Source organism: Argentina anserina, chromosome 2 (genome assembly GCF_933775445.1).
Source record: "Argentina anserina chromosome 2, drPotAnse1.1, whole genome shotgun sequence".
Classification (NCBI taxonomy): Eukaryota; Viridiplantae; Streptophyta; class Magnoliopsida; order Rosales; family Rosaceae; genus Argentina; species Argentina anserina.
This window is the reverse complement of record NC_065873.1, coordinates 11,359,263-11,386,583: the sequence shown is the minus strand read 5'-3', so window position 1 is coordinate 11,386,583 and position 27,321 is coordinate 11,359,263. Positions and strand designations below refer to the sequence as shown.

The 27,321-nt window shown below is 39.4% G+C and overlaps 4 protein-coding genes across 7 annotated transcripts; all 4 read left to right on the top strand.

Annotated features, from left to right (window-relative positions):
- Positions 1–539: 539 nt before the first annotated feature.
- On the top strand, positions 540–3,737 carry LOC126785069 (alpha-galactosidase 1-like). The gene is made up of 15 exons (XM_050510656.1): positions 540–765; positions 987–1,045; positions 1,228–1,284; positions 1,403–1,437; positions 1,516–1,619; positions 1,732–1,807; positions 1,894–1,952; positions 2,090–2,155; positions 2,258–2,341; positions 2,552–2,616; positions 2,723–2,805; positions 2,915–3,005; positions 3,102–3,151; positions 3,265–3,405; positions 3,548–3,737. Exons 1-15 carry the CDS (start codon positions 617–619, stop codon positions 3,638–3,640), a joined length of 1,212 nt encoding a protein of 403 aa, XP_050366613.1. The 5' UTR covers positions 540–616; the 3' UTR covers positions 3,641–3,737.
- A 5,247-nt stretch (positions 3,738–8,984) lies between these two features.
- On the top strand, positions 8,985–12,338 carry LOC126785070 (protein-tyrosine-phosphatase PTP1). The gene is made up of 9 exons (XM_050510657.1): positions 8,985–9,222; positions 9,305–9,401; positions 9,492–9,574; positions 9,677–9,817; positions 10,147–10,281; positions 10,721–10,869; positions 10,973–11,114; positions 11,777–11,850; positions 12,010–12,338. The coding sequence occupies exons 1-9, from the start codon at positions 9,052–9,054 to the stop codon at positions 12,011–12,013; spliced, it is 996 nt and encodes a 331-aa protein (XP_050366614.1). The 5' UTR covers positions 8,985–9,051; the 3' UTR covers positions 12,014–12,338.
- A 440-nt stretch (positions 12,339–12,778) lies between these two features.
- Positions 12,779–17,323, top strand: LOC126785065 (pentatricopeptide repeat-containing protein At2g13420, mitochondrial-like). Of its 2 annotated transcripts, XM_050510652.1 has the most exons (4): positions 12,779–14,392; positions 14,865–14,967; positions 15,787–16,554; positions 16,638–17,323. In XM_050510652.1, exon 1 carries the CDS (start codon positions 12,861–12,863, stop codon positions 14,355–14,357), a length of 1,497 nt encoding a protein of 498 aa, XP_050366609.1. In that variant the 5' UTR covers positions 12,779–12,860; the 3' UTR covers positions 14,358–14,392; positions 14,865–14,967; positions 15,787–16,554; positions 16,638–17,323. The 2 variants fall into 2 exon arrangements, with proteins under 2 accessions (XP_050366609.1, XP_050366608.1); XM_050510651.1 differs by having other exon boundaries at positions 15,787–17,323.
- A 2,582-nt stretch (positions 17,324–19,905) lies between these two features.
- Positions 19,906–27,315, top strand: LOC126785056 (protein PSK SIMULATOR 1). 3 transcript variants are annotated; one of them, XM_050510636.1, is made up of 13 exons: positions 19,906–20,216; positions 20,357–20,911; positions 21,427–21,752; positions 21,983–22,075; positions 22,161–22,251; positions 23,765–23,858; positions 24,314–24,411; positions 24,894–24,963; positions 25,536–25,639; positions 25,809–25,913; positions 26,074–26,150; positions 26,396–26,440; positions 26,524–27,315. In XM_050510636.1, exons 2-13 carry the CDS (start codon positions 20,573–20,575, stop codon positions 27,038–27,040), a joined length of 1,959 nt encoding a protein of 652 aa, XP_050366593.1. In that variant the 5' UTR covers positions 19,906–20,216; positions 20,357–20,572; the 3' UTR covers positions 27,041–27,315. The 3 variants fall into 3 exon arrangements, with proteins under 3 accessions (XP_050366593.1, XP_050366591.1, XP_050366592.1); XM_050510634.1 differs by having other exon boundaries at positions 19,908–20,216; positions 25,809–25,925; XM_050510635.1 differs by having other exon boundaries at positions 19,908–20,216; positions 20,275–20,911; positions 25,809–25,925.
- Positions 27,316–27,321: the final 6 nt, after the last annotated feature.

Here is a 27,321-nt window from a genome sequence, read left to right as displayed (position 1 = left end):
ATTGTTCAAAATATTATATTGTTTGATGATGATTATATTAATTAAAATTTTTAATGAAATCCTCATAAATTTAAAATTTATTATATAAATTATGACACTAATAATTTATATATTTGATGGGGTCTAGCTAAATAAATTCTCGAACTTCCATTATTTTATAAATTTAGTGAATTATTAATTTATCACGTTGGCTCCGAGTTGAGACCGGAAAAAGTTTTATTTTAACGAGGTTATTATTTAATCGGGTATTATTTAACTAGGTTTTACTATATTTGGTAAAAAAACTCTAAATACATGTTACATCATCAATTTAACGGATAAACTAACGGAGGTACTAAATTTTGTAACGGCGCAATAATTCAGGTACCATTTCGGATAACAAAAATTCGTAAGTACTAAAAACTACATTTTACAATACTTTAAGTAAAAACTACATTTTACAATACTTTAAGTATCATTTTTTGAGTTTTTTCCCAATGATATATGGCTACCTTTCGTTGCATACCATATCAGAATGGCGTGCGTGGGAGGGTATTAGAGTAATAGAGGAGTGAGCTGAGACTGATATTGACTAAGAAGAAGAAGAGGCAGCAGCAGCAGCTGTGGAATAGTGAAGATGAGGAAGAAGGTGGGTAGTAGTGCAGTGCCAACAAGAATGATTGTAATGGCAGTCATGTTATGCTCACTCGAGTTAATCGGTGCTTCTGGTTCGCAACTCAGACGAAGTCTACTTGCCAATGGCCTTGGAGCAACTCCTCCAATGGGGTAAGCTAATATGAATTCCCATGAGGCCTTCTCTGTTATTATTTTCTGGCAACAACTGAAATGAACTCCACAAATGCCAAATGCCCACAAAGTTCACTACAGGAGCCTTACGTTAGTTTGCATATAAAACTAAGAATCATCTTCTCGGTTCTGATGATGGATCTCATCCTTGAATCAAGCTATTGGAGCATGCTGATTAATCAATTTTCCTTTTTCCTTAGGTGGAATAGTTGGAACCACTTCAACTGCAAAATTGAGGAGAAAACCATTAAAGAAACTGGTAACTTGATCTTCTGCCTAAATCATTAAGCATGTGATGCTAAAGTTGTATTTCTGAATCTATATATGGAAGCATAGTGATAATTGCATCTATCTAGTTTTGTTATTACCGATATGTTGGTGTTTTACCCATATACTGATTGCCGTCGGTTACCAACAATTTTGGTTTCTGTTGTTTGATAGCTGATGCTCTGGTGTCCACTGGTCTCTCTAAACTTGGATATACCTATGTCAACATAGGTAAACAGTACACTGCATCTCTTCTTATTTCTTTTACAGCTTTGTACATAATTGTTCTTTTTGGTTAATCATTTTGTCACAAGTGGCTAATTGAAACTTCATTTCCTCAAATCTAAAGATGATTGCTGGGCCGAATTAGCTCGCGATGTTAAGGTATAACATGTTTCTATTCCAATGACAAACAAGTTCAGCTTTGGTAGAGATTAAATAAGCACATGATTTCATGTTCAGGGTAATCTTGTGGCCAAGAAATCGGCATTTCCATCAGGCATCAAAGCTCTTGCAGATTATGTCCACAGCAAGGGTCTTAAGCTAGGAATCTACTCAGATGCAGGGTACATAACATAATAGTCACACACCCAAATGGAAAGATTTACCGCACAGTTGTCCAACTTGATATATGCACATAGTTAACAAAGGGCTTGGTGCATGCATCGTACCCTGCAGGTACTTTACTTGCAGCAAAACCATGCCGGGTTCACTTGGTCATGAAGAACAAGATGCCAATACCTTTTCTGCTTGGGTACGATGGTGTTCTAGTAATTTCCACTATAAGGATACATATCTAATGGCAGTTCTTAAATCCTTAAACTATGTTTTTTTTTTCAGGGTATCGATTATTTGAAGTATGATAACTGTTACAATGATGGCTCAAACCCCACTGTTAGGTAATACAAATTTACAAAATACAAATATCATGATACCACAGTAGACTAGCACTGTTAGTTGATCATTCATTCGACAGCTAGTTCAAAGAACTTTCATATGCTTATTGTTTCTCTAAAGGTTTGATATCTTTTTGCAGATACCCTGTAATGACCCGAGCTCTGATGAAAGCAGGCCGTCCCATATTCTTTTCTCTCTGCGAATGGTGATCTTAAAGTTCAAAAATTAAGCAAAATGAATTTGCTACTACTATAACAGTCTTAATTAACTGCTTTTCTTTCACTGTATGTTCTGTTTCATTTATTAGGGGAGATATGCACCCTGCGTTATGGGGTGCCAAGTTAGGAAATAGCTGGAGAACTACAAAGGACATTTCTGATACATGGGATAGGTAAAGAGTTATGCTTCCCCAAATTCTGAAGGGTCTTTCTGGTCATACTTTGGTTCTTTCTTTCTTGCTTTCTTTTCTTCTCTCCTTTTCTCAGAGTGGGGTTGAGGACTAAGTAAAATGGTCTCCTATTGAAGCTCACATGCATTATGTGGACAGTAGATTGTCCTTTATTTATGATGCCATTGTACTGTTCTTGCATTTTGCTTTCAGTATGGTCTCCAGAGCAGACATGAATGAAGTTTATGCTGATTATGGCAGGCCTGGTGGTTGGAATGGTTAGTGTTCCTTTAGTGCACTTTTGCTTGCCCAAATATACTGCCGCTGGGAGTTTCTTTAAAATTTTCCAAAGAATTTTCTTATTTTTCTGCTTAATCTAAACAGATCCAGACATGCTTGAAGTGGGAAATGGAGGAATGACAAAAGATGAATATAAAGTCCATTTTAGCATTTGGGCCATATCAAAGGTACCTAACTCATGAACATTTCCTTTTGCTAGATGTTTTACTACAGACAGGCATGTATGTTTTGCTCATTTCATTTGGCGCAAATTACTGAAAATCACTACCACTGCAGGCTCCCCTTCTTCTTGGTTGTGATGTGAGGAATATGACAAAAGAGACTCTTGAGATCGTTGCAAATAAAGAGGTCATCTCTATCAACCAAGGTAACTACAATTTAGATGGACTGTTTATTTTTCCAGATGATTGGAAGTGATTATATGAAACTCTGAGTTCCAATTTGTGTCGATTAACCATAACAGATCCACTTGGTGTCCAAGCTAAAAAGGTTAGATGGGAAGGAGATCTTGAGGTACAATTAAAATGCCAGAAATTCTTCTTATATGTAGGCTGAGTTATACTGACAGTGTGTTGTGTCAGTAGAGTTACAAAGTAACTTCCATTGTTTCATATGATTTCCACCAGATTTGGGCTGGGCCACTATCAGGGTACAGAGTAGCTTTACTACTTATCAACCAAGGACCTTGGAGCAATTCAATTACAGCTCAATGGGAAGACATAGGGATCCCCCCAAATACTGTTGTTGAAGCAAGAGATCTTTGGGAGGTATGTGTTACTTATATATCTGGTTAGGCATTCTTAACAGCATTCCTTTTCAATCTCTAGTAGCAGTTCGTGCTCTTATTCTGTTTTATTATCGATCTAGAATTAGTATTTTGTGACGATATTTATCTTCTGTTTAATGCAGCACAAGACACTCAAGACAAGCTTTGTTGGAAACTTAACTGCCACCATGAACTCTCATGCCTGCAAAATGTATGTGTTGAAGCCAATCTCATGAATACCATGAATATAATTCAGTTGGATATTCTGAATTAAAAAGCTTAAATTACAGGAGCTTCATAATAAATAATGTCTTTATTTTGAAACGCTACGATATTGTCATTGATATAGAACTCAAGAATGAGAAAGATACAACAACCTAGTTCACCCCCTCGGGGACCCCGGCATAAATTGGAAGTAAGCAAAGAACCAAAGCAAGGAAAAACCCTAACTAAGGAACTAAGTTCACACAACCCTAGCATGAACCTCAAAAAAATAAAAATAAATCTACCAGTAACCAAAAATAAAATATTTGTGTGACTAACTCGTTTATTTTATGACCATGAGGACCACCTTATGCAGAGGAGGTATCCCCAGGATCTAAACGAACTAAATTGGACCTGAGACACGAAAAAATTGGGTCAATATGCCCGCTTAGCAACCCTAGGAAATCAGACCCAAAGCCCATAACCAAAGCTTTGAGCTTGGAAACGCCACTGTCATGAGCTACCACCATGTCGTTAGGGTTCACTGAACTGAGACTATCAAGTAGTCAAGAGAGGGGAGGAGGCACCATAGAGCCAGAGGCACCACCAACCTTCATAGCAAGGTGGTCGGCACGCCCTCCCAACCAAAGAAACCATCCACTGCCGTCCTGAGTGCCAGCACAACGACCGGCAACCAAATGAGCATCAACTGGAAAATCAACCACCCTACTCCGAGTCAAACCGCGCCACCAATGGTCGCAATTGAAAGCCAGTGGGTCTCGACATCAAATTTGACACCAACACAGAATTTGATGATACAAAAATCAGCCCACCAAGGAGAAGAAGGATGATGTTGATGCAACAAGGCACCTCTGGTTACATTCATGACAGATCGAAAAGCTCGAAGACCGCACGCCAGAAGCAAGCATGGCCGGCGGCTCCGCTGAGAAGGAGAGAGAGAGAGGAGCGAAAGCATTTTTTTTAGGAAGGTGTTTGCTTAGGAGCTAAAGAGATTTGGAGTTAATGAAATTCACGGGGCTGTAGATGTCATCGCCATCTCAACCGGAATTTGGCCTTCTTGATCTAGAAGGAAAGGAATACCACCGTTGGGTTTCCGACATGGAGCTCGCTTTTGAGAGCCGAGGGATCGAAGGCATGTTTTCCGACCCTCCTGCTGATTTCCCACCCATGGCTAAGACTCAGACTCTCATCTTTATGAGACGTCACATCCATGCAACTCTCAAGAGGCAATACTTGAACGTAAAAGATCCTAAAGAATTATGGGACAAACTACGCTTGCGGTACAATAACGTTCATGATAAGCTTCTTCCTGAATTGACCGTTAGATGGGATAACATCCGTCTATTGGACTATAAGAGAGTGGATGATTTCAATCAGGATATGCTATGCTTGCAATCCGATCTTGGCACCGTTGGTGTCATCAAGACCGACCTAGATCTTCTCAATAAGACATTGGACACGTTTCCAATCAACTATGACGTTCAAGCTCATACGTACCGCACTCATGTAGAGGAAGGGAAGATCCGGTCTTTCGCCGACTTAATGGCGCTCTTGGCTAAGAAGGAGAGACATTCTGAGATCCTCCTCAACAACAACAATAGACATGTTGGCACTAAAAGAATTTCTACGCCACAGTCTAACTATGGGAAAGCTCATAAGAAAAAGAATCAATCAAGGAACGCTCCATATCAGCACCAAAACAACAACTCTCGTGGTGGGAGGCAACAAGGCCGGTCTCGGCCTCGGTCCAATACTTGGACCCGTGATGGTGGCGGCGCCGCACCCTCTGGGGGAGGCCGTCCCCGTCCCAAACTCCAAGGAGGCCGTGTGCCTCCTAATGCCTCCACTTCCGGTAATGGCAAGTATCCATGCTTCAAATGTGGCTCCTTCAAGCACTTTAATCGCGATTGTCGCGCTAGCAAAGAGATGATCAAGGCTTACTCCGCCTACAAGAAGTTTTTACAACCCGAATCGAATCATGTGGATGAGGACCATGAGATCGAGACTCACCATATCTCCATGAAGTCCGAGCCCCTTGTCTCTAAGGCTAGGCCTCCGGCCACTACCATGGACACTCCCGACTTTGACTAGTCATTTTAGCTTCTTTAGCTTTATGATTCAAGTATTATTATGGCCGACCGCCATTGTTATTTTCATTGACTTTGTAATAGTCTTTTGATTTTGGAATTAGAAGTTCATGTGTGATGTATTAAAGATTGGCATTCAATAAAATTTCTCATTTTCTTGCTTACAAGACGATCTCTTTGAGAATTTTATTTACCTTACACTTAGCATGATGATCAACGTGTGCAACTCACGTGGTTTTTAAATTGGACGCTTTTGGGTTACATGGGACCCCAATAGCATTACATTGTGAATTTGGAATTAAAAATTCAGAAAACAAGCCTCGGAACGTCGAAAACGACGTCGTTTTGCCCTTGGCCGGACCCGGACACTGTTCCAGCATTTCCGGCACGTTTTGCCGGCGTATTCGCCGTCTTCCGGCCATTTCCCGGCTTTTCCGGCACCGCCACCCGGTTCCTGCCGGCGTCCCCTGTCGGACATGAAGTTCCGGCCTCCATACCGGCCAATTCCGACTGCCGCCGGCCGGTTTTCCGGCAATCGGTGCCGCCGGTTTTCCAACGAGTTTTTCGACGATTTTTTTTCCGTCGTTTCTCGTCATTTTTCCGGCATATTTCAGCAGTCCATGCTGCCACGTTTTCCTCGTCCAAAATTTCACCCGGTTTTGAGTTCTTTTGACATGGTTTTCCGGTTCGTTTTTCCGGTTTTCTCCAAGTCCGTTATATGCGCTCACCGGCACTCTTTGTGTGTGTTTCCACACCATTTTTGGATGGTTTCTACCACCCTAGTTTACTGTTTGGTATTTCACTGCTTCAATACCATGATTTCCAACTCTTTAGTTGAAGAATGTAGTACTATTGCCATGTGATACATTCGATGGGATCGAACTTTGTTCCGATTCCCATTCTTACAATATCCTACGGCGTATTGTATAGAATTGTTCCTGTGTCACTGACTCTCTTAATTGTCATTTTGTAGATGTCCCGTGGTGAAATCGAATTTCTAGCCGATTGCGGAACCACCCACACTGTCCTACGGCACATGCAGTTGTTCACGGATCTAGTGTTTTCGACTTCTTCGATGACTACAATGATTGGCTCAAAATCCATCATTCAAGGAAGAGGCACTGCTTCTTTCATGTTGCCTAATGGTACGACTCTTAACATCGTAGACGCACTTTATGCGCCGAAGTCTCCCCGCACCTTGCTAAGTTTTAAGGACATACGTGCCAATGGTTTTCACCTCGATACTTATGTTGAGAATGGAGAGGAATATCTTTGTGTTACCTCTGAAAAAGTAGGCCATCGCCGCATCTTAGAGAAGATGAAGAGTCTTGGGAATGGTTGTATCTTACTTCCATTCGGATATTTGAATAATATGCGGTTGAACGCAACTTTTGTGATTCGGACTCTTATATGTTTTGGCATGCCCGTCTCGGGCACCCTGGACGTGATATGATGATTAGAATTCTTAAGAATTCATACGGTCATCCATTTTTCAAGTCCCGGAAGCGATTGGAGGATCACCTCACCCGTGCTCCGCACGGTGAGGCCGTGCCTACCCATGCATTGCATGGTGTGGCCGCGCATGCCTCACTCGGCAGCTCCACGGCTTTCATGCCATCGGTGGCGGCATCCCTCCTTCACAGGAGCTTGTGATGCCTCCCGTACTTTCAAATGCCTCCATGGCAATTTCTGATGCCCATCGCTCGTTTTGCAAAGCTTGTTCTCTTGCTAAATTTTCAGGAAGTCCTTCTTTTGCTATTCCAAGGTGACATTTGTGGACCTATTCAACTAGAATGCGGACCTTTTCGATATTTTATGGTATTGGTTGATGCATCGACGCGTTGGTCACACGTCACTTTGCTATCCACAAGGAATGCTGCATTTGCTAAGTTATTAGCTGAGATCATCAAACTTCGGGCTCACCACCCCGATTATCCTATCAAATCCATTCGTTTGGATAATGCTGGAGAATTCACCTCCAAAACTTTTGATGATTACTGCATTTCTATTGGGATCGAAGTTGAACATCCCGTTCCTCATGTTCATTTACAGAACGGTCTAGCAGAGGCTACCATCAAGCGTATTCAGCTTGTTGCTCGGGCAATGGTTATGGGTACTAACCTGCCGGTCTCTGCGAGGGGATACGCAGTGTTGCATGCAATGACACTTATTCATTTCCGACCCGCGGCTAACCAAGCGTTTAGTGCGTACCAGATGGTAACTGGTTACGAACCCAATATTTCACACTTACGCATCTTTGGTTGCGCCGTTTATGTGCCTATTACGCCTCCGCTGCGTACTAAGATGGGTCCTCATAGACGATTATGTATCTATGTTGGCTATAATTCCCCAACGATTGTCCGCTACTTAGAACCAACCACCGGAGATCTCTTTACTGCAAGATTTGCAGATTGTTAATTTGATGAGACATGCTTCCCGTCGTTAGGGGGAGATGGGAATGTAATCATTCCAAATGAACGTCAGGAATTGACGTGGTGTGTCCCCACTATGTCTCATTATGATCCCCGCACTGCTCAAAGCGAGTTAGAAGTGCAACGCATTATCGACCTCCAGAAAGTCGCGGATTCGATGCCCGACGGCTTTGTAGATATTGCTAAAGTGACGAGATCGAACATACCCGCTGCGAACGTACCGGCACGGTTGGATGTCCCGAAATACGGGCGTGGAAGACAAGCTCCTGGACCTAGCAACATTGGCACCGCCCCTGACAGTGGGATGGAGGCCGGCGGCGGCACCATCGTACGCCGTGGTGTTGCCGGCGCCCCTTGTGGCGACGATGCCAAGATGGCCCGGCATGGAGCAGCTTCGGCCTCGGCTCCTCAAAGGAAAAGGGGGATACCGATAAACTCTAGGGACTTCGATCAAGCTTTTGTTTTAACCAAGAGGTTTTTGTTTTGCTTGACAAGGTTTTTACCGAGGCAACGTTGTGCGCCATGTAACCTAGGCATGCGACACAAGGGGGAGTGTTCCGGGAGAATTACTATTATACCCTTGTGTGTGTCTTAGCCTAATAGGTTTCCTGTTAGGAGATAGATTAGCATCTCCGTAATAGATTAGGACTCCGAATCCTACGGGATTGTGGTTTTGTAAATGCATATATATAGGCCTCCATATCATTCAATAATACACAATTATTTTCATCCAGCATCACATTTGGATTTTTATGCAAAAATAAAAAATAGACCACATATAGTCAGCAGTCAGTAGTGATTGGGCATTTAAATTTAAAATCTTTGGTAAAGTTCTAAACCAAGTCAGAAAAACTGGGGAACGTCGTATCCAGGCGCTCCCGCAGAGACCGGAGAACGAAGGCGATGGCTTCTTCCGCCGCCCCACAACCCCTCCCTTACTTCTCCGCCGATTCTCCGCCTCCCAGTCTCACACTCACCCCCGATCAGTACAACTATTGCTCCCAGGCTCTCAAATTCTTCAAAGACAAGCTCCAGATGCCTCACCAGATCAACCAGGAGTTCACTCTCTTACAGGTCTCTCTCTTCTCATAACTCGCTTTGACCTTCACTCAAATTAGGTTATTGAAACTCGTGATTGAGTGATTGCTAATGGTAGGGGAAGAGGATCACAGCGTCGGAGATGAGGAGAAGGTGCACTGTGGCTCTGGACAGTGTCAATGTCTCCAAAAACCGGTACACCGATGTGGTACCATGTATGTCTGAGCTTCACCCTCTCTCTACATTGCACTTATTGATATACTTGACAGTTGAGAATGATAGATTACGTTGTTTGTTGGCTTCAGTTGATCAGACTAGGGTAGTACTCAGCTGTTGTAAAGATTACAGACCTGAAGCAAGGGGCTATATCAATGCTAGCTTCATCTCGGTACAAAAAACTTATGTGCTATCTGTTTTTATTTTTGAACCTTACTTGGTTGGAAACATGAGAGAGCTGCTCTGTAAATGACCTTATGGACTCTTCATGTAGGCTTGTTCCTCTGAAAACATTTCTAGGTTTATTGCAACGCAAGGTCCACTTCCGCACACCTATGAGGATTTCTGGGAGATGGTACTTGAGAACCGTTGCCCTGTTGTTGTCATGCTTACTCGCTTAGTTGACTATCACACGGTACTGCTCTGATAGTTTTTTTTTTGTGATTTGAATTGTTCAGACAAATTCAGCGCTAATTTTCTTTTGTGAATTAGTGATCAATTGTCTTTGGCACATCAAAAAGATAAACTTTTAGCACAAATATTTCTAGCACTAAATAATCCCTACTTATATCAACTGAGAGCACCTCAACTGTCATGAGAGATAAACACAAACTGAATCTTGAATTATATTTTCATCATAAAAATATGTTTGAGACTTTGTTCTAGTGTAAGAATGTTCTGTATGCTTTGTGTTTTGGTGGATACATCCGGATTTTTATTATATCTTCTTACATGTATGTGCAGATGGTCAAGTGTGGAGATTATTTTCAGGCTGAAGATGGTCCTAGAGAATTCGGTAATATAATTATAGCCACCAAGTGGATAAGAACCACTGGAACTTCATTAGTATTCCGCCTTCTGGAGGTCAACCGTACTGAGGTAAAGGCATTTGCATCCCCTTCAGAATAAGCAGCAATTAAATCAAATGTAAACTATACAGATGGAACTCATGTATCATACTAAAGACCTTTTTTTTTTTGTAAGTATGACATCATTGATTCTTTCTTATAACAATCAGGGATAAAGTAATGTGGCAGCATTTTAGAATGTAATTGGGGAGTGGATTGTATTTTTATATCTTCTTACATTTAGAATGTATTTAAAAGTATTATCTTAAGTGATGCCTGACCTTTAGTTCAGTTCCACAGATTCTGGTTTTTTGATCCTTTTATGATTTCCCAACTTTTTGTAAGCCATTTAACTTGTGACCTTAGATACTAAATATTACTATATGGATGTATGTAAATGTTATTTCCAACGCTTATAAAGATATTAAACGTGAAATTCATAGCTGTCTGCCACTGCTTTTCTTTTGTAGTCAGAAGAACCACCAATTTCTGTGTTGCATATTCAGTATCCTGAATGGCCTGACCATGGAGTTCCCACAGATACAACTGCTGTTCGTGAAATCTTGAAGAAAATATATCAAGTTCCACCTAACCTTGGCCCAGTAGTGGTGCACTGCAGGTTGCATTCATTTTCAAATTTCGTTACTTCCATATACTGTATGTCTTCGACATGTATAATAAGTAACATTCATTTGTCTGACACACTGTGATCACTTTCTCAGTGCAGGTATTGGGAGGACTGGAACATACTGTACAATTCATAACACAATTCAGAGAATTCTTTCTGGGGACATGTCTGCTTTAGATCTTGCTAATACAATAACCACGTTTAGGACTGAGCGTAATGGAATGGTGCAGACACTGGTATCTTCTTCCCTGTCGGTCTTATTTCTGTTAATTCTTCTTCTTCTTTAATACTTTTCTCCAATTAGACTTTTCTTTTATGCTTCAAACTGTAGTGTCATAGAAATACGTTATTTCAAATAAAAGCAATAAAGCTACAAATAAAGAAATTAGAGTAAAAGTACTTCAGGTTTGAACACAGGTTAAAAATGAGATTAATTCCTGAAATAACTCCATATAGATGTTCAAATTTACGTATCCAAACACAGGCTCTTTGTATCTCTTACCCAAACATCCATGCAGTACTCTATACTTCACTTTCATGATTAGATTAACGGTACGAAGACTTGCAAAAGAACAAGTTTCAGGAAACTATCTTATTTTATTAATCGCAATATTTTACCTAAAAGATTGCATCAGTCTAATGTATTTACATTCGTTATAACTTGCTAGGTAGTTCTGCTACCCAAGGTTTTATTGCACTTTATTGATGACACTTTTAGTGAATCTTTTATGTGTGTTTCAGCAGAGCTGAAGTATGGTGTTTAGTGAATCTTCTTCTGTGTTGAAATGCTTGAATTTAAATATATGTATATATATATATAATTATATATGAAATGTGATACTATAGTCCAACTATTTTCAATAAATTATTTAAACTCTCTTGCTTTGCGTTTTACTAGGAGCAATATTTTTTCTGTTACTCTGCAATCGTTGATGAATTGGAAGAACTCATGGTGAAAGAAGTCCAAAAGAGGTATGTTGCTAAAGCTGTTTAAGTCATTTGTAGTAGTTTTATATTGCTGCATATGGTTAGAAACTTAGATTAACTGCGTAGTATTGTTAGTATGAAGCTTTAGTGGTAACTATCTGCTGCTTTGGTTTTAACTTTCCTTTTCGTTATTTCTTACGGCAGCTAGTTCAATAACATTGAGGCTGGATAAAGCTCAAAGGAGTCTGCCTACTTGTTGAAGGAGTGGGCAACCTAAATGTAGCTTCTTGCAAATTTGGGCACGAAAGATATGATGGTATCACCTTTCTGATGGCACAAATATTGCTTAATCTCTGCTAATTTTTTTTTACCACGAGAGGCAGATACATTCATTAGCCTCCTTTGTTCATGGTTATCTTTATTAGACATTTCTGAGTGTAATGTTTGCTGCAGAATCCCAACTAGACGACCATTTATGTCGTAACTAATCAAACTAGGGGGTTCTATTTGCACCTCCCCAATTACTTTGTATACCTCCTTTGATTTTTGGCAAATTTATTTTTCTTGTTTTATCCTCTAACACATCGTAGCCATTTCCAATGAGGACCAAGTTTGAAGACTTGGTAAAGACTTTTGATCTCAACCAAATGGGTTTAATTTTAAAGAGCAGACACAACTGCACTCCAGACTATCAGATGAGGCACGGAGGGGGAGTTGGGGTGTTCTGATAGTCTCGAGTGCAATTGTGTTTGCTTCCTAATACATCAAATTCTTCCTGAACCAATTTTTTTCTATGAATTCACTTGATTATTGTTAAGCCCAACCTCTGTAGCTATGCTCCCATAAACTAAAACTTCTGGGTTTAATTCATTTATTTCTTAACAAGATGACTAATAATCATTTGAGATTATTTTAAAGACACAAAAGATAAGAATATGGGATTGTAGCTCTTCTCTTCCAATAGAAACATCAAGAACACAACAGTTCAGTAGCTCTTCTCTTCCAATAGAAAACATCAAGAACACTACAGTTCACTTTACTTTGTGCATCGCGAAATGGCACAGCCTCGATTCTCCCGCTCTCTTCTTCTCCACCTCCGTTCAGCTCGCCGTTTCTCCACCACAACCCCCCAAAACGACGCCGCACTGGTATCAAACATCCTCCTCCACCACCACAACCCCTTCCACGCAATGGAGTCCTCCCTCCAGCTCCACGGCATCACTCTCACCCCTGACCTCCTCCACCACACCCTCCTCCGCCTCACCCACAATTCCAAAATTGCCCTCGCCCTCTTCCACTACGCCAAGTCCCTCCCCTCCCCCTCCCCCCTCACCCCCGCCGCCTTCCACCTCCTCATCGACACCGTCGCCAAGGTCCGCCAGTTCGACCTCGCCTGGCAGCTCATCCTCCAAATGGACCACCCCTCCGCCGCCGCCTTCCACATCCTCATCCGCCGCCTCGTCGCCTCCGGCCTCACCCGCCAGGCCGTCCGGGCCTTCGACGACATCGAGACCTTCGTTCAAACCCCGCCCACTGCCCTGGACTTCATCTTCTTACTCGATACTCTCTGTAAATACGGCCACGTCAAGCTCGCCGCCGAACTCTTCAACCGGCGGAAGCATCACTTCGCCGCCGACGTGAAAATGTACACTGTTATGGTTTACGGCTGGTGCAAGATCAGCCGTCTCGACATGGCCGAGAGGTTCTTGAGAGAGATGATTGATCGAGGTATAGAGCCCAGTGTGGTGACATACAATGTGTTGCTCGACGGGATTTGCCGGCGGGCGAGTTTGCATCCGGACGACCGGTTTCGGAGGACGATAGTGAATGCACAGAAGGTGTTCGACGATATGTCCGGCCGAGGAATTGAGCCCGACGTGACGAGTTTTTCCATTGTGCTTCATGTTTACAGCAGGGGGCATAAGCCGGAGTTGTGTCTAGACAAGCTCAAGGAAATGAGGGAGAAGGGGATTTGCCCCACCGTGGCGACGTACACTTCTGTTGTCAAGTGTCTTTGCTCCTGTGGGAGGCTTGAGGAAGCAGAGGAGTTGCTTGGTGAGATGGTGGCGACTGGGGTGAGTCCCTCTGCAGCTACTTATAATTGTTTTTTTAAGGAGTATAGGGGGAGGAAGGACGCGGAGAGCGCCTTGAAGCTGTATAGGAAGATGAAGGAGGAGGGGTTGTTTGCGCCGAGTGTGCATACTTATAATATATTAGTGGGGATGTTCTTGCAGTTGAATAGAGTGGAGATTGTGAGAGAGATTTGGGCTGACATGAAAGAGAGTGGGGCAGGGCCGGATTTGGATTCATATACATTGTTGGTTCATGGGTTGTGTGAGAAGCAGAAGTGGAAAGAGGCTTGCCAGTTTTTTGTGGAGATGATAGAGAAGGGGCTTCTTCCTCAGAAAGTTACTTTTGAGACACTCTATAGAGGGTTAATACAGTCTGATATGTTGAGGACTTGGAGAAGATTGAAGAAGAAGCTTGATCAAGAGTCTGTTACTTTTGGGTCGGAATTCCAAAATTATCACCTTAAGCCGTACAGGAGATGATCGGGATGTGTTTTTTCTGTTACTTATATTTTGAGGTACCATTAAACAATTGCATTGCTGTCATGTTGTTGTTTATTACAGTATGATCATCATTTCATTGTAGATACAGTGTTTAATGGAATTAATTGAAGTTTAAAATTGTCTTGATTCCATACCAACAAAACCTTTGAGCATTATTTTGAACACTGAGTTAATCAACTGTCGGTTAATTGATATTTGAGTTTGAGTGTAGGTAACTGGCATCTTGGTAGTTCTTTGATGTGAATTTGTATTCATTAGCCCAGTTTTGGTATTGGGTTTTGTGGGTTTTTTTTTCCAAGGGTGATACTCTGTCATGGTACAACTATAACCATGTTGATGGTTTATGCTCCTAGGGCTATTACATTTCTAGATTATCAATCATTGTTTTAATTCTATGCTGTAAGTAGCTCACCAATTTCATAAACGTCGTTTGTTCATTGTATTATAGCTTTTTGGTGTTGTGGTTTAATTCATTATTCATTTCAGGCAGTCAGATTTGTCGTCTATACTTCGTGGGGCATAGTTTCAAATTGGAATCAGACTTGCACAGGACTTGGAGTTTCATCAATCGTTGTTGAGCTTGAACCAGGTAACTAAGACGTTCGATTTTATGTCATTGGCTTTGCATTAAAATTTACAACTGATTGAGTAGTTAGTAGATCAGTTTGGGGATATCCAATTCATATTGTCAGACTATTAACCTTTATATATGGTGAGATTGGAATCAGTGTTGGTTTAGTGTTTTTAACCTTTATATCTAGTATAGTAGGCCTTTATAGAGATAAAGCGTGGCATGTGATCTTCAGCTTTCTGACTCCTTCAACTGTTCTGTTACTCTCAAATACGATCATTAAGGCTTTAATTGCTCAGTTTAGAACTGTTATTATAATCCATTAAAAGTTGACTATTGGCAATTTGAATTGCTGCCATTCTTGTCACCAGGGAGCTGATAAGCTTAAAAAGAAAAAGGAATTTGATATGTCTTGATGGGAAATGAGATTTTTTTGTGTGCCTTTTATTGAAATGGATCCGTATTTCAGAATTATTTTTGGTCTGCTTTTCATATCAAGTTCTGGTTTTTGGGAATTTGAAAGTTCATGTCTACATGCTTTTCAACCATCACTCCAACCATTTCGTATTTTGAATATCTGGGCTAAAGCGAAGTTGTTATAAAAGTGCAAGTACTGTGGTGTATAAAATGTCGTTTCTCATATGCAATGAGGTTAATTAGTTGCACTGATGATGGTTCATTAGTTTCTTGCTTTGAAAATTTGGAATTAAAGGACTAAATAAATTAATAACGTGTATGGATATTTTACAAAATCATCAGTATGTGTGGTGTGTTTTAGTATTTTCTTCTGAGATTACTTTTACTCTTAGATTTGTATTGATGTTTCTGATCCGCCAGGTACTATACAGAGCTTTTGGAACTATAAAGCACTCAGAAGGAATCAGGGAATAAGGAGCAGAACGAATAAGTAAAAGAGAACGAGAAAAGTGAATATGATTGGCTAGTAGGTGGCATTTTGGTTTAGGGTTGAACTGGTAGACTTGAGGTTTATATGGTCGATCTTCACTATCCAAGCGCTAATCTGCAGACATATTCATTCAAAGCTCCTAGACCTCCGCCTAGCCATGGGTTGTCCATTAGTTCAATCAAATTTTAACAAATCTGGTTTGGTTATCATTTCTTCAACCAGATTTATATGTACAACTGTGGTTCAGTTACTTCAGTAAGCTGATCATGGCTTTACAATCCCATGATCAGCTTACCTTGTTTTCATACCACTAATGTCTCCAGACCGACATGGAGACATGGCCTGGCTATGCTATTGGCACATCATGGTCCAGTGGTCACTATTATCACCACACCCCTCAATGCCATCGGATCAAACTGATGAAGTGATGATTGATCGGTGTCATTGATTCAAGTCACTCCCTTCATCTAGTCCGGTTCAGTTTGCCACTTGCCGAGTGTGGCTTGCCAGATGGATGTGAACACATTGGAAGCAGTACCTGCAAGAAACTTGTTTCGGAATTTCTTGGATGCAGTTAGCAGGCTGCAGGATCCAGTAGAGCAATTGCTTGAGACACTCGAACCTATTCCAAGCTGCATAACCTCGGACAAACATCTGACATGGACATGTGAGATTGCTCAAAAGTTTGGGATACCAAGGTATTGGTTTGATGGGACTAGTTGTTTTACTCTGTTCTCCAACTATATTATAGAAACATCTAAGGTTCTAGAGAATGTTTCAGGATCAGAACCATTTCTGGTGCCTGGTATGCTATGAGATAGGGATTACTTTAGCCCATTTACAGGCGCACTTCAATGCGGCTAATGTTGACTTCAGAGATTTCCATGGAGAAGGAGAGGAAGCTACAAAAGAATCTTCTGGGCTTATTGTGAAAGGTTTTGAGAAGTTGGAAATCGAATATGTCAAGCTGTATAAGTAAATAGGTAAAGTGTGCAGTATTGTTTCCAGTGTCACTTTCTAACAACACAAAATTTGACAAAGCTGAAAGAGGCGGCGAGGCTTCCATTAATCAGAACCAGTGAGTGAGATGGCTTGATTTAACTGTTTAAGTATGACTTGGAAGCTTGGCCGTATTAAAACTCGTCAGCTGGTGGAGCTTGGATAGTTGGATTAGGCTAAGAAGCATCGAATCGGCCTTCCGTTTGGGTGATCAGTGGAGACAAAACAGAAGGATGGGGAAAATGGTTGCTGCAATATGGATTTGAAGAGAGGATTAAAGGTATAGGCATTTTAATTCATGCATTTTGCAGAAGGAAGGGTAAAATAATCATGAGAAAAGACAAATGTAACTTTTTTTATAATTTTGTGTTAGATGACTCAAGCTTTTTTTTTCCCATAAAAAAAAACTCGAGCATTTTATAATTTTGTATAGGATAAATTAACCTTAATTGGCAAATAAGTCGTGATTTTTTTTAGAATTTGTGGAGCCAAATACTGTAGTACCATTTTATAATTTGCTCATTGCAAACTTCATTCACGTACTGTATTTTGTTTTATTTTGGTTTCTCAAAAGTATCTTGTATTTTTCAAAGGTTAATAATTGTGACAGATTAACAAAATAGGAACCTCCTGATTCGAACTTTCTTTCAATGAATGAAATACAAAAGGTCAGCAAGGATCTCAATCGACAGAAAACAAATGAAATTATGCAGTATAAACGAAAAAATAAATCGACCAAAAAAACTGAAAAATGAAATTATTCTCAAATTGAATTAAAAAATCATGCAAGCTAATGTAGAAAGGTATCTGAAATTTTCAATCCAAAATTTACAAACCACACTCCTTAACTATTGAAAATCTCAATTTGCTGTTAACTGTGATACAATATTTGTTTTCTCTCTTCCCCTCCACTGAATTGTCTCATTCTCTTTGTTGCATCTTTATCGGGAATTTAAGGTGAATGAGCCATTATAGTGACGACCAAATTGTTAAGGACTCGGTAAAGACTTTTATTTTCAGTCTGATCAAATGAATAGCTCCCATTTATAAAAACAAGGGGAACCTAAATCAATCAATTCTCAAATTTAATCGGGCTCCTTCTTTGGGTCGATCTTCCACTTTTCCGAATAAATGAACTTCTAAGAGAATTAAAAAATAATAATTCATTTTCCCCGAAACCCCACTATTTCATATTGGTTAGTATGGTTTTCTCTATTGGTGAGTTTCGTAGGTGGATTTTGATTTACTAGTGTTTGGTAAAGAAACTTTTCTCCAGCATACAGTTCTACTTTCCTTTCCTCACTAAACTTGCAAGTGCATTAGTCATCAAAGTTGTGCTCATTAAACTTGGTTTTGTAACCAAGTTGTGCTTCATCCTAATTAAGGTTTATATCATAAGATTGCTTAGGGTTTTTTTGAGGTTGTTTTGTATGGTTCGATTTAAAGTAAAACCCTTTAGGGCCTTTAGATTTAGTTTGGTATAGTTTTCGCTTTAAAAATCCATCAACTTCTAGGTGAACTTTTAAGTTCTATTATGTTTGATAAATCAAATAACAACAGTTTTTTTTTCCAAAATTATAAGTCACTGGAAGTAAATTTTAGAAGCAGCCTTATAGTTGCTTTTTTAGAAGATGTTGTCATAATAAACACTAAAAAAATATTTTATGGCATGATAACAATTTTTTAAAGTAAATATTTACCAAACACAAAAATGCAATACTATTTGTATTCACAGTTGATTCGATCAATTTACAGCACAGTAGCAGCAATGGTTTAGTAATGAGTTTTGACCCTAGGGTTGGGAGCTCCGCAGTTGCCAAAATCACCCTAGGGTTTTAGAAAAAAAATTTGGTTTCGTCTGACAGTGCGTCCTTTGGGGTTGCTGTTGGACATGAGTTATAAGCCAATTGATGGCCTAGTGCTGATGGTGGATTGCCAAGGGGTGGTGAGCTAGGTGCGGTCGGAGATGTTGGTGTGATATCAAGGTGGCTCGGCTGGTTTGATTATTGACAATGGTACTGTTCCGCTACAACCATGGACAGTGGCTCTCTGGTAGAGGATGGCATTGACGGTGAGAAGTCGGTTTTGCAGTCGGAGGTTGGCGGTGTGTTGGCCAAACTTAATTGGCTATCCTTTGGAGACTCCTTGGGGCATGGGCTCGTTTTTGAGCTTGGATATGGGTCAACTAAGGTGGGCTTGGGTCTTTGGACCAAGTTTGTTTTCTTGTTTTCCAGATAGTTTTAGTGTCAAAAGTTGTGTTGCAGGATGTGCCATGGTTATGGTTTGTTTTCAGGGACTAATAATTTAATGACTGTTAATTCTTTGTGTCAATGTAATAGAGAGGTTGCCTATGCATATATGCCGATAGTTTTTGGTATATAGTGTTGAAATTGGTTGTTTTTTTTGAGATTGATAATAAAGAAGTATCGATGTTTCTGGAATAATTTAGATTACAGTTGAATCCATTTCAATTCTTGTCTATTGTAATTGTTTTATTTCCTTGGTACAGATGCATGATGCTAGTGAGGAACTGTGTTCACCAACCGTCTATCTCATAGTTTGTATTTTAGATTATTTTAATAATATTTTAGATATTCTTTCTAAAAAAAGCACATTAACAACAGATATTTTTTCTTTAAAAAATGTTAATTACACGTGAGGGGTGAATTATGGTCATGTTTTACTCATTTACTTGAATAGGGATTAACATCCTTTAAAAAAAACTTTACTTTCCAAAAATCTACGTCTATTTTCTAACATGGACGGGTCACTACTTTAATGTTAGGTGACATATTAATCGTTGAAGGTCGGGGTGTATTCATTTTCACGGTTTTGGACGAAAAATGGTACAAAACTGGTTGGTTTTTAATCAAGATGTTAGTAGTAATTAGGGCAAAGAGCAGCATATTAACTTGTTTTTGTTCCTAGTTTTGTTTTCTTAAGCTGAATTCCCAAAGCAAATACTAATATACTAATTTAAACAAGAAGAAGAAGAAGAAGAAGAAGAAGAAGAGGCCAGCAGCAGCGGGCGACTGACTTGTGGCTTTGACTACCGCCGCTTCCTCCTTCTCCTCTTTCTTTTCGCCCTCTCAGAGTCTCAGTCTCTCACACACAGACAGCTACCACTGACCTGACCAGGCCACACCTTCTTCTACACTCTAAACAGGTTGACACTTCAAAGTTAATTTCTTTTTACCCCCACCACTCTTCTGTTCCTGTTTGGAATTGCAGCCGTTTGCTTCTCCCAGTCCCATCTTTGTTTCCTCAGCTCTCTCTCTCTCTCTCTCTCTCCCCCCTAATAGAAAATAGCCCATCACCTGAATCTACTGTGGTCTCCTCCATCTCCCCCACAGATCCAACTGTAAGTCTCCTCTCTCTCTCTCTCTCTCTCTCTCTCTCTCTCCTGATGGGTTTTGCAGATTTCATCCTCATTGCAGTTTTAGTGCAGCTAACTGTTGTTTGTCATTAATGGGTTTTGGCCTTTTCATTCTTGATTCGCAGCTCTGTCTGGGCCTGAGTTGATGGACTGGAAATCCAACACTGATTGGAATGACTTGTGTGGTTTGAACATGGGTTTCTATATACATGAGTTTCAAGTAGATCATTCATGTTTTACGGCTCCCTAAACATGTTTCTCATCTGACCACTCACGTTTTACAATCTTGGGTGTATTTCAAAGAAGGCTACAATCTTGGCTTGGCTTGGCTTGGTTTTTGCATGAAATATACTTGGTGGGTTATCATCACAATGGGTGGGTTTTGCTCCAAGTCGAGATCCACTGTAGAGGATGTCACTGCAAATATTGCTTCCAGTGGTATTCTTCCTAATGTTAATGGACATGCTAATAATGCCTCCGGAGGAGTGCCCCCCAAAGCAAACAGAAACTCTACGCCGTCTCCGGTTACTGATGGGATGGATAAACAATTAAGAGACCCTTACATGGCGCCGGAGACCAATATTATGGTGCCTTATGGAATGATCACGGATGATGTTAATGATGGGATTCCTCATTTGTCTAGAGCCTTATCGCAGAAGAGTAGAGCCACCAAGTCTAAGGTAATTCTAATGCTGTCATGTTAATCCTTCTTACCAATGTTTGTTTTGAAATAGCTACTTTTAAATGACAGTATGAATGGCTGTTGGATGCTGCATTTTCTTTTCTATAGCAATTCAAACCACAAATAGAACTGGTACTCTTAATTTGTGGAGCCAGTATAATAAGCATAGCGCTTCAGGTACTTCATATTGTGAAAGGTTAGACTAGAAGGTATCATCTGGTTCTATCCGCACACAACCAGACTGCAACATAAAATCTAAGTTCTGAATGGATTCTACACTCTAAAGAGAGAAACTGGTCACGAAAAATAAGTCATAGTTAGTCTGCCACTATTTGGACGGCTAGGGATCCCAAAAACGGAATTCTGTCTGTACATATGAGACAGCTTGCTGACAACTTAAGTTGTGAAAACCATATATGGGACTAAGATGCAGGTATCTAGCTATGGTAACATATTTGTTCTTTATATGTGTTTACTCATAATTTTTTGTCTGTTTTGTTATGCTTGATATAGGTATCAGAAGTGAGCCACCGCCTGGGCAGAGCAGGTACTGCGGGACTTGGGAAGGCCGTGGAAGTTTTGGACACCCTTGGCAGTAGCATGACAAATTTGAACCCTAGTAGTGGCTTTACCTCTGGGGTAACAACAAAAGGGGACAAAATCTCAATTTTGGCTTTTGAAGTTGCAAACACAATTGTGAAGGGTTCAAATTTAATGCAGTCCCTTTCGAAGGATAACATCAAACATTTAAAAGAGGTTGTGCTTCCATCTGAAGGCGTACAGAATTTGATATCGAGAGATATGAATGAACTCTTGAGAACTGCTGCAGCTGACAAGAGGTCAGCTGTAATACCTTTCAAGTTTCAGTCTATCCTTTTTTTCCTTTCTTTGTTTTTTGTTTTGTTTTGTTTTGTTTTTAAATAAATGGTGACCCAAAAGGGCCTAAGAAATTCATCTATACTTTTCTGGATGATCAGTATAGATGTGTTTGTTCTTACCATGAATCTTTAGATAATAAATATATGAAGGTTGGTGAATAATATATGGTTATGTTGTCAAATTCTGGCAGACAAGAACTTAGTGTCTTTTCGGGAGAAGTTGTGCGATTCGGAAATCGTTGTAAAGATCCTCAGTGGCACAATTTAGATCGCTACTTTGAGAAGTAATCCTAACATGTCTTGTTGGTTTTCATAGTGTATACTCAATTTTACCTATATCAGATTCTGATGGTCACTTGCTCGTATTAGGTTGGGTACAGAACTTACACCTCAGAGGCAGTTGAAAGAGGATGCAGAAATAGTGATGCAACAATTGATGGCCTTAGTTCAGTATACAGCTGTAAGTTAATGCATGTACAGGGAATGCTTGTCTCAGTCAGTTTAGTTCATTAGTTGTCTTGGATTTCATGTAACAACATGCACCGGGTTATTCTTGTGATTTTACGTTTCTAATATATATTTATTTTTGTTGGCTTATTATATATATTTTTTCATCTGGGAAACACAAATTGGGCTATTTGATTGTCATAGTTTCATATGATTGTCTGAATGAGTGAATGTATAACAATATAAGAAGCCGATTGGTAATCCATAGATGCAGATGAATTTTGTAGTCTTTATAAGAAGTCAATAAAAATTAACTAGTTTCCCTCAGATAAGCAATTGTAATCCAAATTAAATTGATCTTTGATAAAGGTGGTATGAAGTTTATTGTTACAGTAGTAAATTATATCATTGTTGAGCCACATATGAATGCTGCATAGTTAAATACACACATATTATCTCAGAAGATTCAGTGCTCTTCATTCTTGCAGGTTTCAGATGCATAAGTATTGTTTTAGCGGACATTCTTCATTGACTAAATATAAATCAAATGCAAACTCAAATAGTCAGTACTTGTAGATTTTGATTATAGAGAGAGGGTAGTTCTTCTGTTTCCACACTCTAAAAAATTATGATAAACTTCAATTTTCTTCTTCACCTCTAGCTGCTGTATTTCTCATTCCGAGATCAACTTATGTCCCTTGTTAAGAAATATAAGTGCAGAGGGACTGATGTGTTTCAGCTTGGAGACAAAATCGTTTTTTAAGGAGATGCACTCAGTACTATCTTTAGAGGGAGAAGAGAGGGTGATGCACCCTGTACTCTATTTAGAAGAAACTATAAGCAATAGAGTGAGGCTCTTTGCAAATGGTAAAATGCACCAAAGATAAAATATAGTTAAAATTTTTGCTTGTTGAAGATTGTATTCTCCAGATAATTAAATAGAATGTTGAATTATTGTATGTTTCATGAATTTCAGCTTTTTAGTGGACATTATGGTGAGAATAAAACTGTTGAACTCATGAAACTAGTACTTGTACCTTCTGAAACAAAACCTGTTGTGCTGTTGCTCGGCCATCTTGTCTTCTTGACCTAAAAGTCCAGACATCATAAAAGTTGGGTATCTGATGATATTTGAGGGCCAGCAATATTAAAACAGCAGACATGGATTGCAGTTTTCATGTCTCCAAATAAGGAAGTCTATAATACTTGAAATATATTTCTAGGTGTAGTGATTGTGTGTGCTGGAAACAGCTTGTAGTTGGATGGCTTTATAGCAGGAAAGGGAGCACAAATAAGAGTGGATACTGTAGTTGGGGATATAGCATTGCACTTTATGGACCACTATTTTGATTGCTCCGTGTTTTGTGTGATTATGCAATCCCTGCCTATTTTGCAGTTCCTTTCTTCTGTTTTCAAACAGAAACTAATTTCACTCTCTAATAATATTTCCAACCTGAATGCTACTGCTTGACCTATAATATCCCTTTAAGCTTTACTAAAGGAAATGTATCTTTTTCTTGTTACAGGAATTATATCATGAGTTACACGCATTGGACAGATTTGAACAAGATTATCGGCGTAAACTTCAAGAGGAGGACAACTCCAATACCGCCCAAAAAGGTTACTCGTATCCACATTCCCTTGGGTCCGTTCTTTCATTTATGTTTTGGGTACAAATGCATCTATCTGGTGTGTATGTGTGTTTGTGTATGGAGGCATTTGGTATGCCTGGGTATCATTATCCCCTAAAATCGCCCAAATGGTTAGTGTTTTGGCTGTGCAAAGTCAAATTTACTGCAAGTTCTGAAAATTTTTAGTATAAAAATCAATGTTATCTTCTCTGTTGATACAAGCAATTAGTGATTTGACTATCTTCTGCAAGGCTTTATTTGAGTTCCTTTAGTTATTTTTACTGGAGGGGCACTCAACATTGACCTGTGGTGTAATTTACGTCCATGCATCTTTAATCCTGATGTTGTTTAATTGACATTTTAACATCCTACATCCTTTTTTGCATACCCTGAAACTATAACTATCAAGTAACTTTTTCTGGTCTTGTCTAAATTTTGACACAGGCGACAGCCTTGCACTTTTAAGAGCTGAGTTGAAGACTCAAAGGAAGCATGTCAGAAGTTTGAAGAAAAAATCACTCTGGTCTAGAATTCTGGAAGAGGTATTAAGAATTTTTTCTTTTTTTGTTTTATCTCATCTAGATTAAGATACTTACTATGAAGGCCTAATTTTGTATCATATCAGATATTTACCATAGGTTGACCTCTCAGAGCAGTTGTCAATTCCAATCCATTTGAACTATAGTCACGCGATAACACAGTGGGAGCTTTTTTTTTACAGTCAGAAACTTACTTCACCTACCCATGCTTTAACAAAAATTAATTAGAAAAACAGGAAATACCCTTTTGAAAATTACTGTAATGGACTGTTGAAGAAAGATGAATAGATGCTGCAGTTCATTTAAAATAATCATTTCCCCCAGCTGGGCTCTTTAAATAATTTATTGTTTCAGTCACGGAGAAATACATTACCGGGTTTGCAGGTAGTTTGGGTATCCTAAGATTTGTCGTGTAAAAGGCTTGTTTAAAGTTTTTTTTTTTTTAGTTGAGTTCTCACAGCCAATATTATATCTCCTATTTTCAGGTCATGGAGAAGCTTGTGGACATTGTGCATTACTTACATTTGGAGATCCATGAAGCATTTGGCATTGCTGGTATGCTTCCAAAATTTGGATAAAATTTCTAATAGCTGTCTTCTAGGATGCTTTCTATTGTATTCTCCTTGAAGGTAGGAAAGGGTGTAAATAAAAATATGATGTGAATTTGGCATTTTAATTTAGTTATGACCTTCCAAATAATTTTCCGTATGACTTGTTTTGCAAACAATCATTTTAGTTTAGTTTTGACCTTCTAAATCAAATTTCCATATGACTTGGATTGCAAACAATCATGTTGACCTTGTTTACTTGGAAAAAGTGAGAAGCATCTCTATGTTGGCAATATGTAATTGAAATACTGGAATACAGCTTCGTTCTCTAGACTTTTTGTGGATTCTAAAGGACCTGAAACTGATGCTACATTAACATCCACCAGAAGTTTACCAGGTTATGCAGTTACTCTTTCAAATCAAAGAGCTATAATCCCTCCATATAATCTCCAGCTACTGCCTATAATATCAATACTTATTGCGATTTTTAATCTTGGATGTAATTATTGCAAAAATTATTCATCGTGGTCAGTTATTGAGTGCCTATAATCTGATGTATCTCTTTCCTTGGTGTTGCAGATACTGATAAACCTGTAAAAGGTTCTCACAACCATCACAAAAGGTTGGGGTCTGCAGGTCTTGCCTTGCATTATGCAAATATTATTACACAAATTGATACTCTGGTGAGTTTTCTTTTTGGTCAATGATACTCTGTGAGTGCCTTTCCTCTCAGTTGATACTTGATACACAGTTAAAGTAAAATTCTGGATTATGATGAAAGTTTTCTTGTTTTAATTTTTTTTCACAAGGTTCAATGACAATTGCTCTGATTTAACTTTGAAATTTAACCAGGTGTCTCGGTCAAGTTCTGTGCCTCCAAACACACGAGATACGTTATATCAAGGGCTGCCACCTGGTATAAAGTCTGCTCTGCGCTCAAAACTACAGTCATTTCAGGTTAAGGAAGAGGTATCTGTAGTCTATTTTATTCATGGACATTTTAACAAAACAAAGCTATATATTTCTTATCATGTTATTTCTCCAATTCACAGTTAACTGTCAATTGTTTCCTCACGTACTGGGTTTTGACTATTCTCTTCAAATGCTACACTTACAGTATACAATCCCTCAAATTAAAGCTGAAATGGAGAAGACGCTGCAGTGGCTTGTTCCAATTGCCGCCAACACAACAAAGTAAAGCTCCATATTATGTACTTTCGTTTTTTTTTGTTTTTTTTTTCTTTTCACACCTAGTACTTACAAATCTGTGGTTGATTTAAAGAGGAACTGTATAAGTAGTTTCTCAGATTCTTTCCCAACTAATATTAACATTGAACGAAAAAAAAATTTACCGTACCCTTATATCAGTTATGATTCAAATCTGTTCAAAATTTTTAGTACTGTATATTAAGTTGGTGCATTTTGCTGTGTTCATTTAGAGCTCATCATGGCTTTGGTTGGGTCGGAGAATGGGCAAACACTGGGTGAGTATTGACTTGCAGATGCCTTTTTTATTAACTTGTTGCTCTGTCATATTTTGGTAGTTTTAACAGAACATATTCTTTAGGTCTGAGATGAACCGGAAACCTGCTGGTCAGACTGACTTGCTGAGAATTGAGACACTACACCATGCTGATAAAAATAAAGCCGAGTCTTACATTCTTGAGCTGGTTGTATGGCTTCATCATCTGGTCAACCAAGTGAGGATCGGAAATAACGGAATCAGATCTCCTATTAAATCTCCAATTTGCTCTCCAAACCAGAGGACAATTCATTTGTCTACAAATAAGGCCAACTGTCCGCCCCCCGTATTAACGGTTGAAGATCAAGAAATGCTTAGATATGTAAGTAAGAGAAAACTGACACCGGGGATTAGTAAAAGTCAGGAGTTTGACACTGCAAGGACGAGGTTCAGCAAGTACCATAGGTTAAGTAAGAGTAGTAGTCACTCCCCATCAAGTGAGCGCAGAAAGGATCCTTTTCCCATAAGGAGACCCTCCTCTGTACCTGTCATTGACTTTGATATGGACAGGAGCAAAGCATTGGATCTCATTGATCGACTGGACACAATTCGAAGCATTTGAGCATTTGGCAGAGAGAAATGCACATGAAAAGTGTTCATCTGACTGTTTTCCTTGGGTGCGCTCTTAGGTTGTGGCGAGGGTGATATTGTGTTAGTAAGCAAATGCTGAGTGATGAGTCACAAGCTTTTTGAATGCTAATATCTAGGGAGGTAAAAATGTATTCAATGTTAGTCAACACTGTAGATGTGGAAATGGAAAAGGATGATCGAGTTATAGTTTCCTTAGTTTTGTGTATGTACAGAATATATTTTTTCATAATACATGTGTTTTTTAATCACATC

Bases quoted from the DNA above. Each gene is read 5' to 3' on its own strand.
- LOC126785056 (XM_050510634.1), top strand. From the start codon at position 20,573: ATGAAATATACTTGGTGGGTTATCATCACAATGGGTGGGTTTTGCTCC. The intron at 22,252-23,764 runs GTAAGTTAATGC...TTCTTGTTACAG, and splicing joins CCTTAGTTCAGTATACAGCT to GAATTATATCATGAGTTACA. The intron at 26,151-26,395 runs GTAAAGCTCCAT...GTGTTCATTTAG, and splicing joins ATTGCCGCCAACACAACAAA to AGCTCATCATGGCTTTGGTT.
- LOC126785070 (XM_050510657.1), top strand. From the start codon at position 9,052: ATGGCTTCTTCCGCCGCCCCACAACCCCTCCCTTACTTCTCCGCCGAT. The intron at 9,402-9,491 runs GTATGTCTGAGC...TGTTGGCTTCAG, and splicing joins GTACACCGATGTGGTACCAT to TTGATCAGACTAGGGTAGTA. The intron at 9,575-9,676 runs GTACAAAAAACT...CTCTTCATGTAG, and splicing joins TCAATGCTAGCTTCATCTCG to GCTTGTTCCTCTGAAAACAT.
- LOC126785069 (XM_050510656.1), top strand. From the start codon at position 617: ATGAGGAAGAAGGTGGGTAGTAGTGCAGTGCCAACAAGAATGATTGTA. The intron at 2,156-2,257 runs GTGATCTTAAAG...TTCATTTATTAG, and splicing joins TTCTTTTCTCTCTGCGAATG to GGGAGATATGCACCCTGCGT. The intron at 3,006-3,101 runs GTAACTACAATT...TAACCATAACAG, and splicing joins GGTCATCTCTATCAACCAAG to ATCCACTTGGTGTCCAAGCT.
- LOC126785065 (XM_050510652.1), top strand. From the start codon at position 12,861: ATGGCACAGCCTCGATTCTCCCGCTCTCTTCTTCTCCACCTCCGTTCA.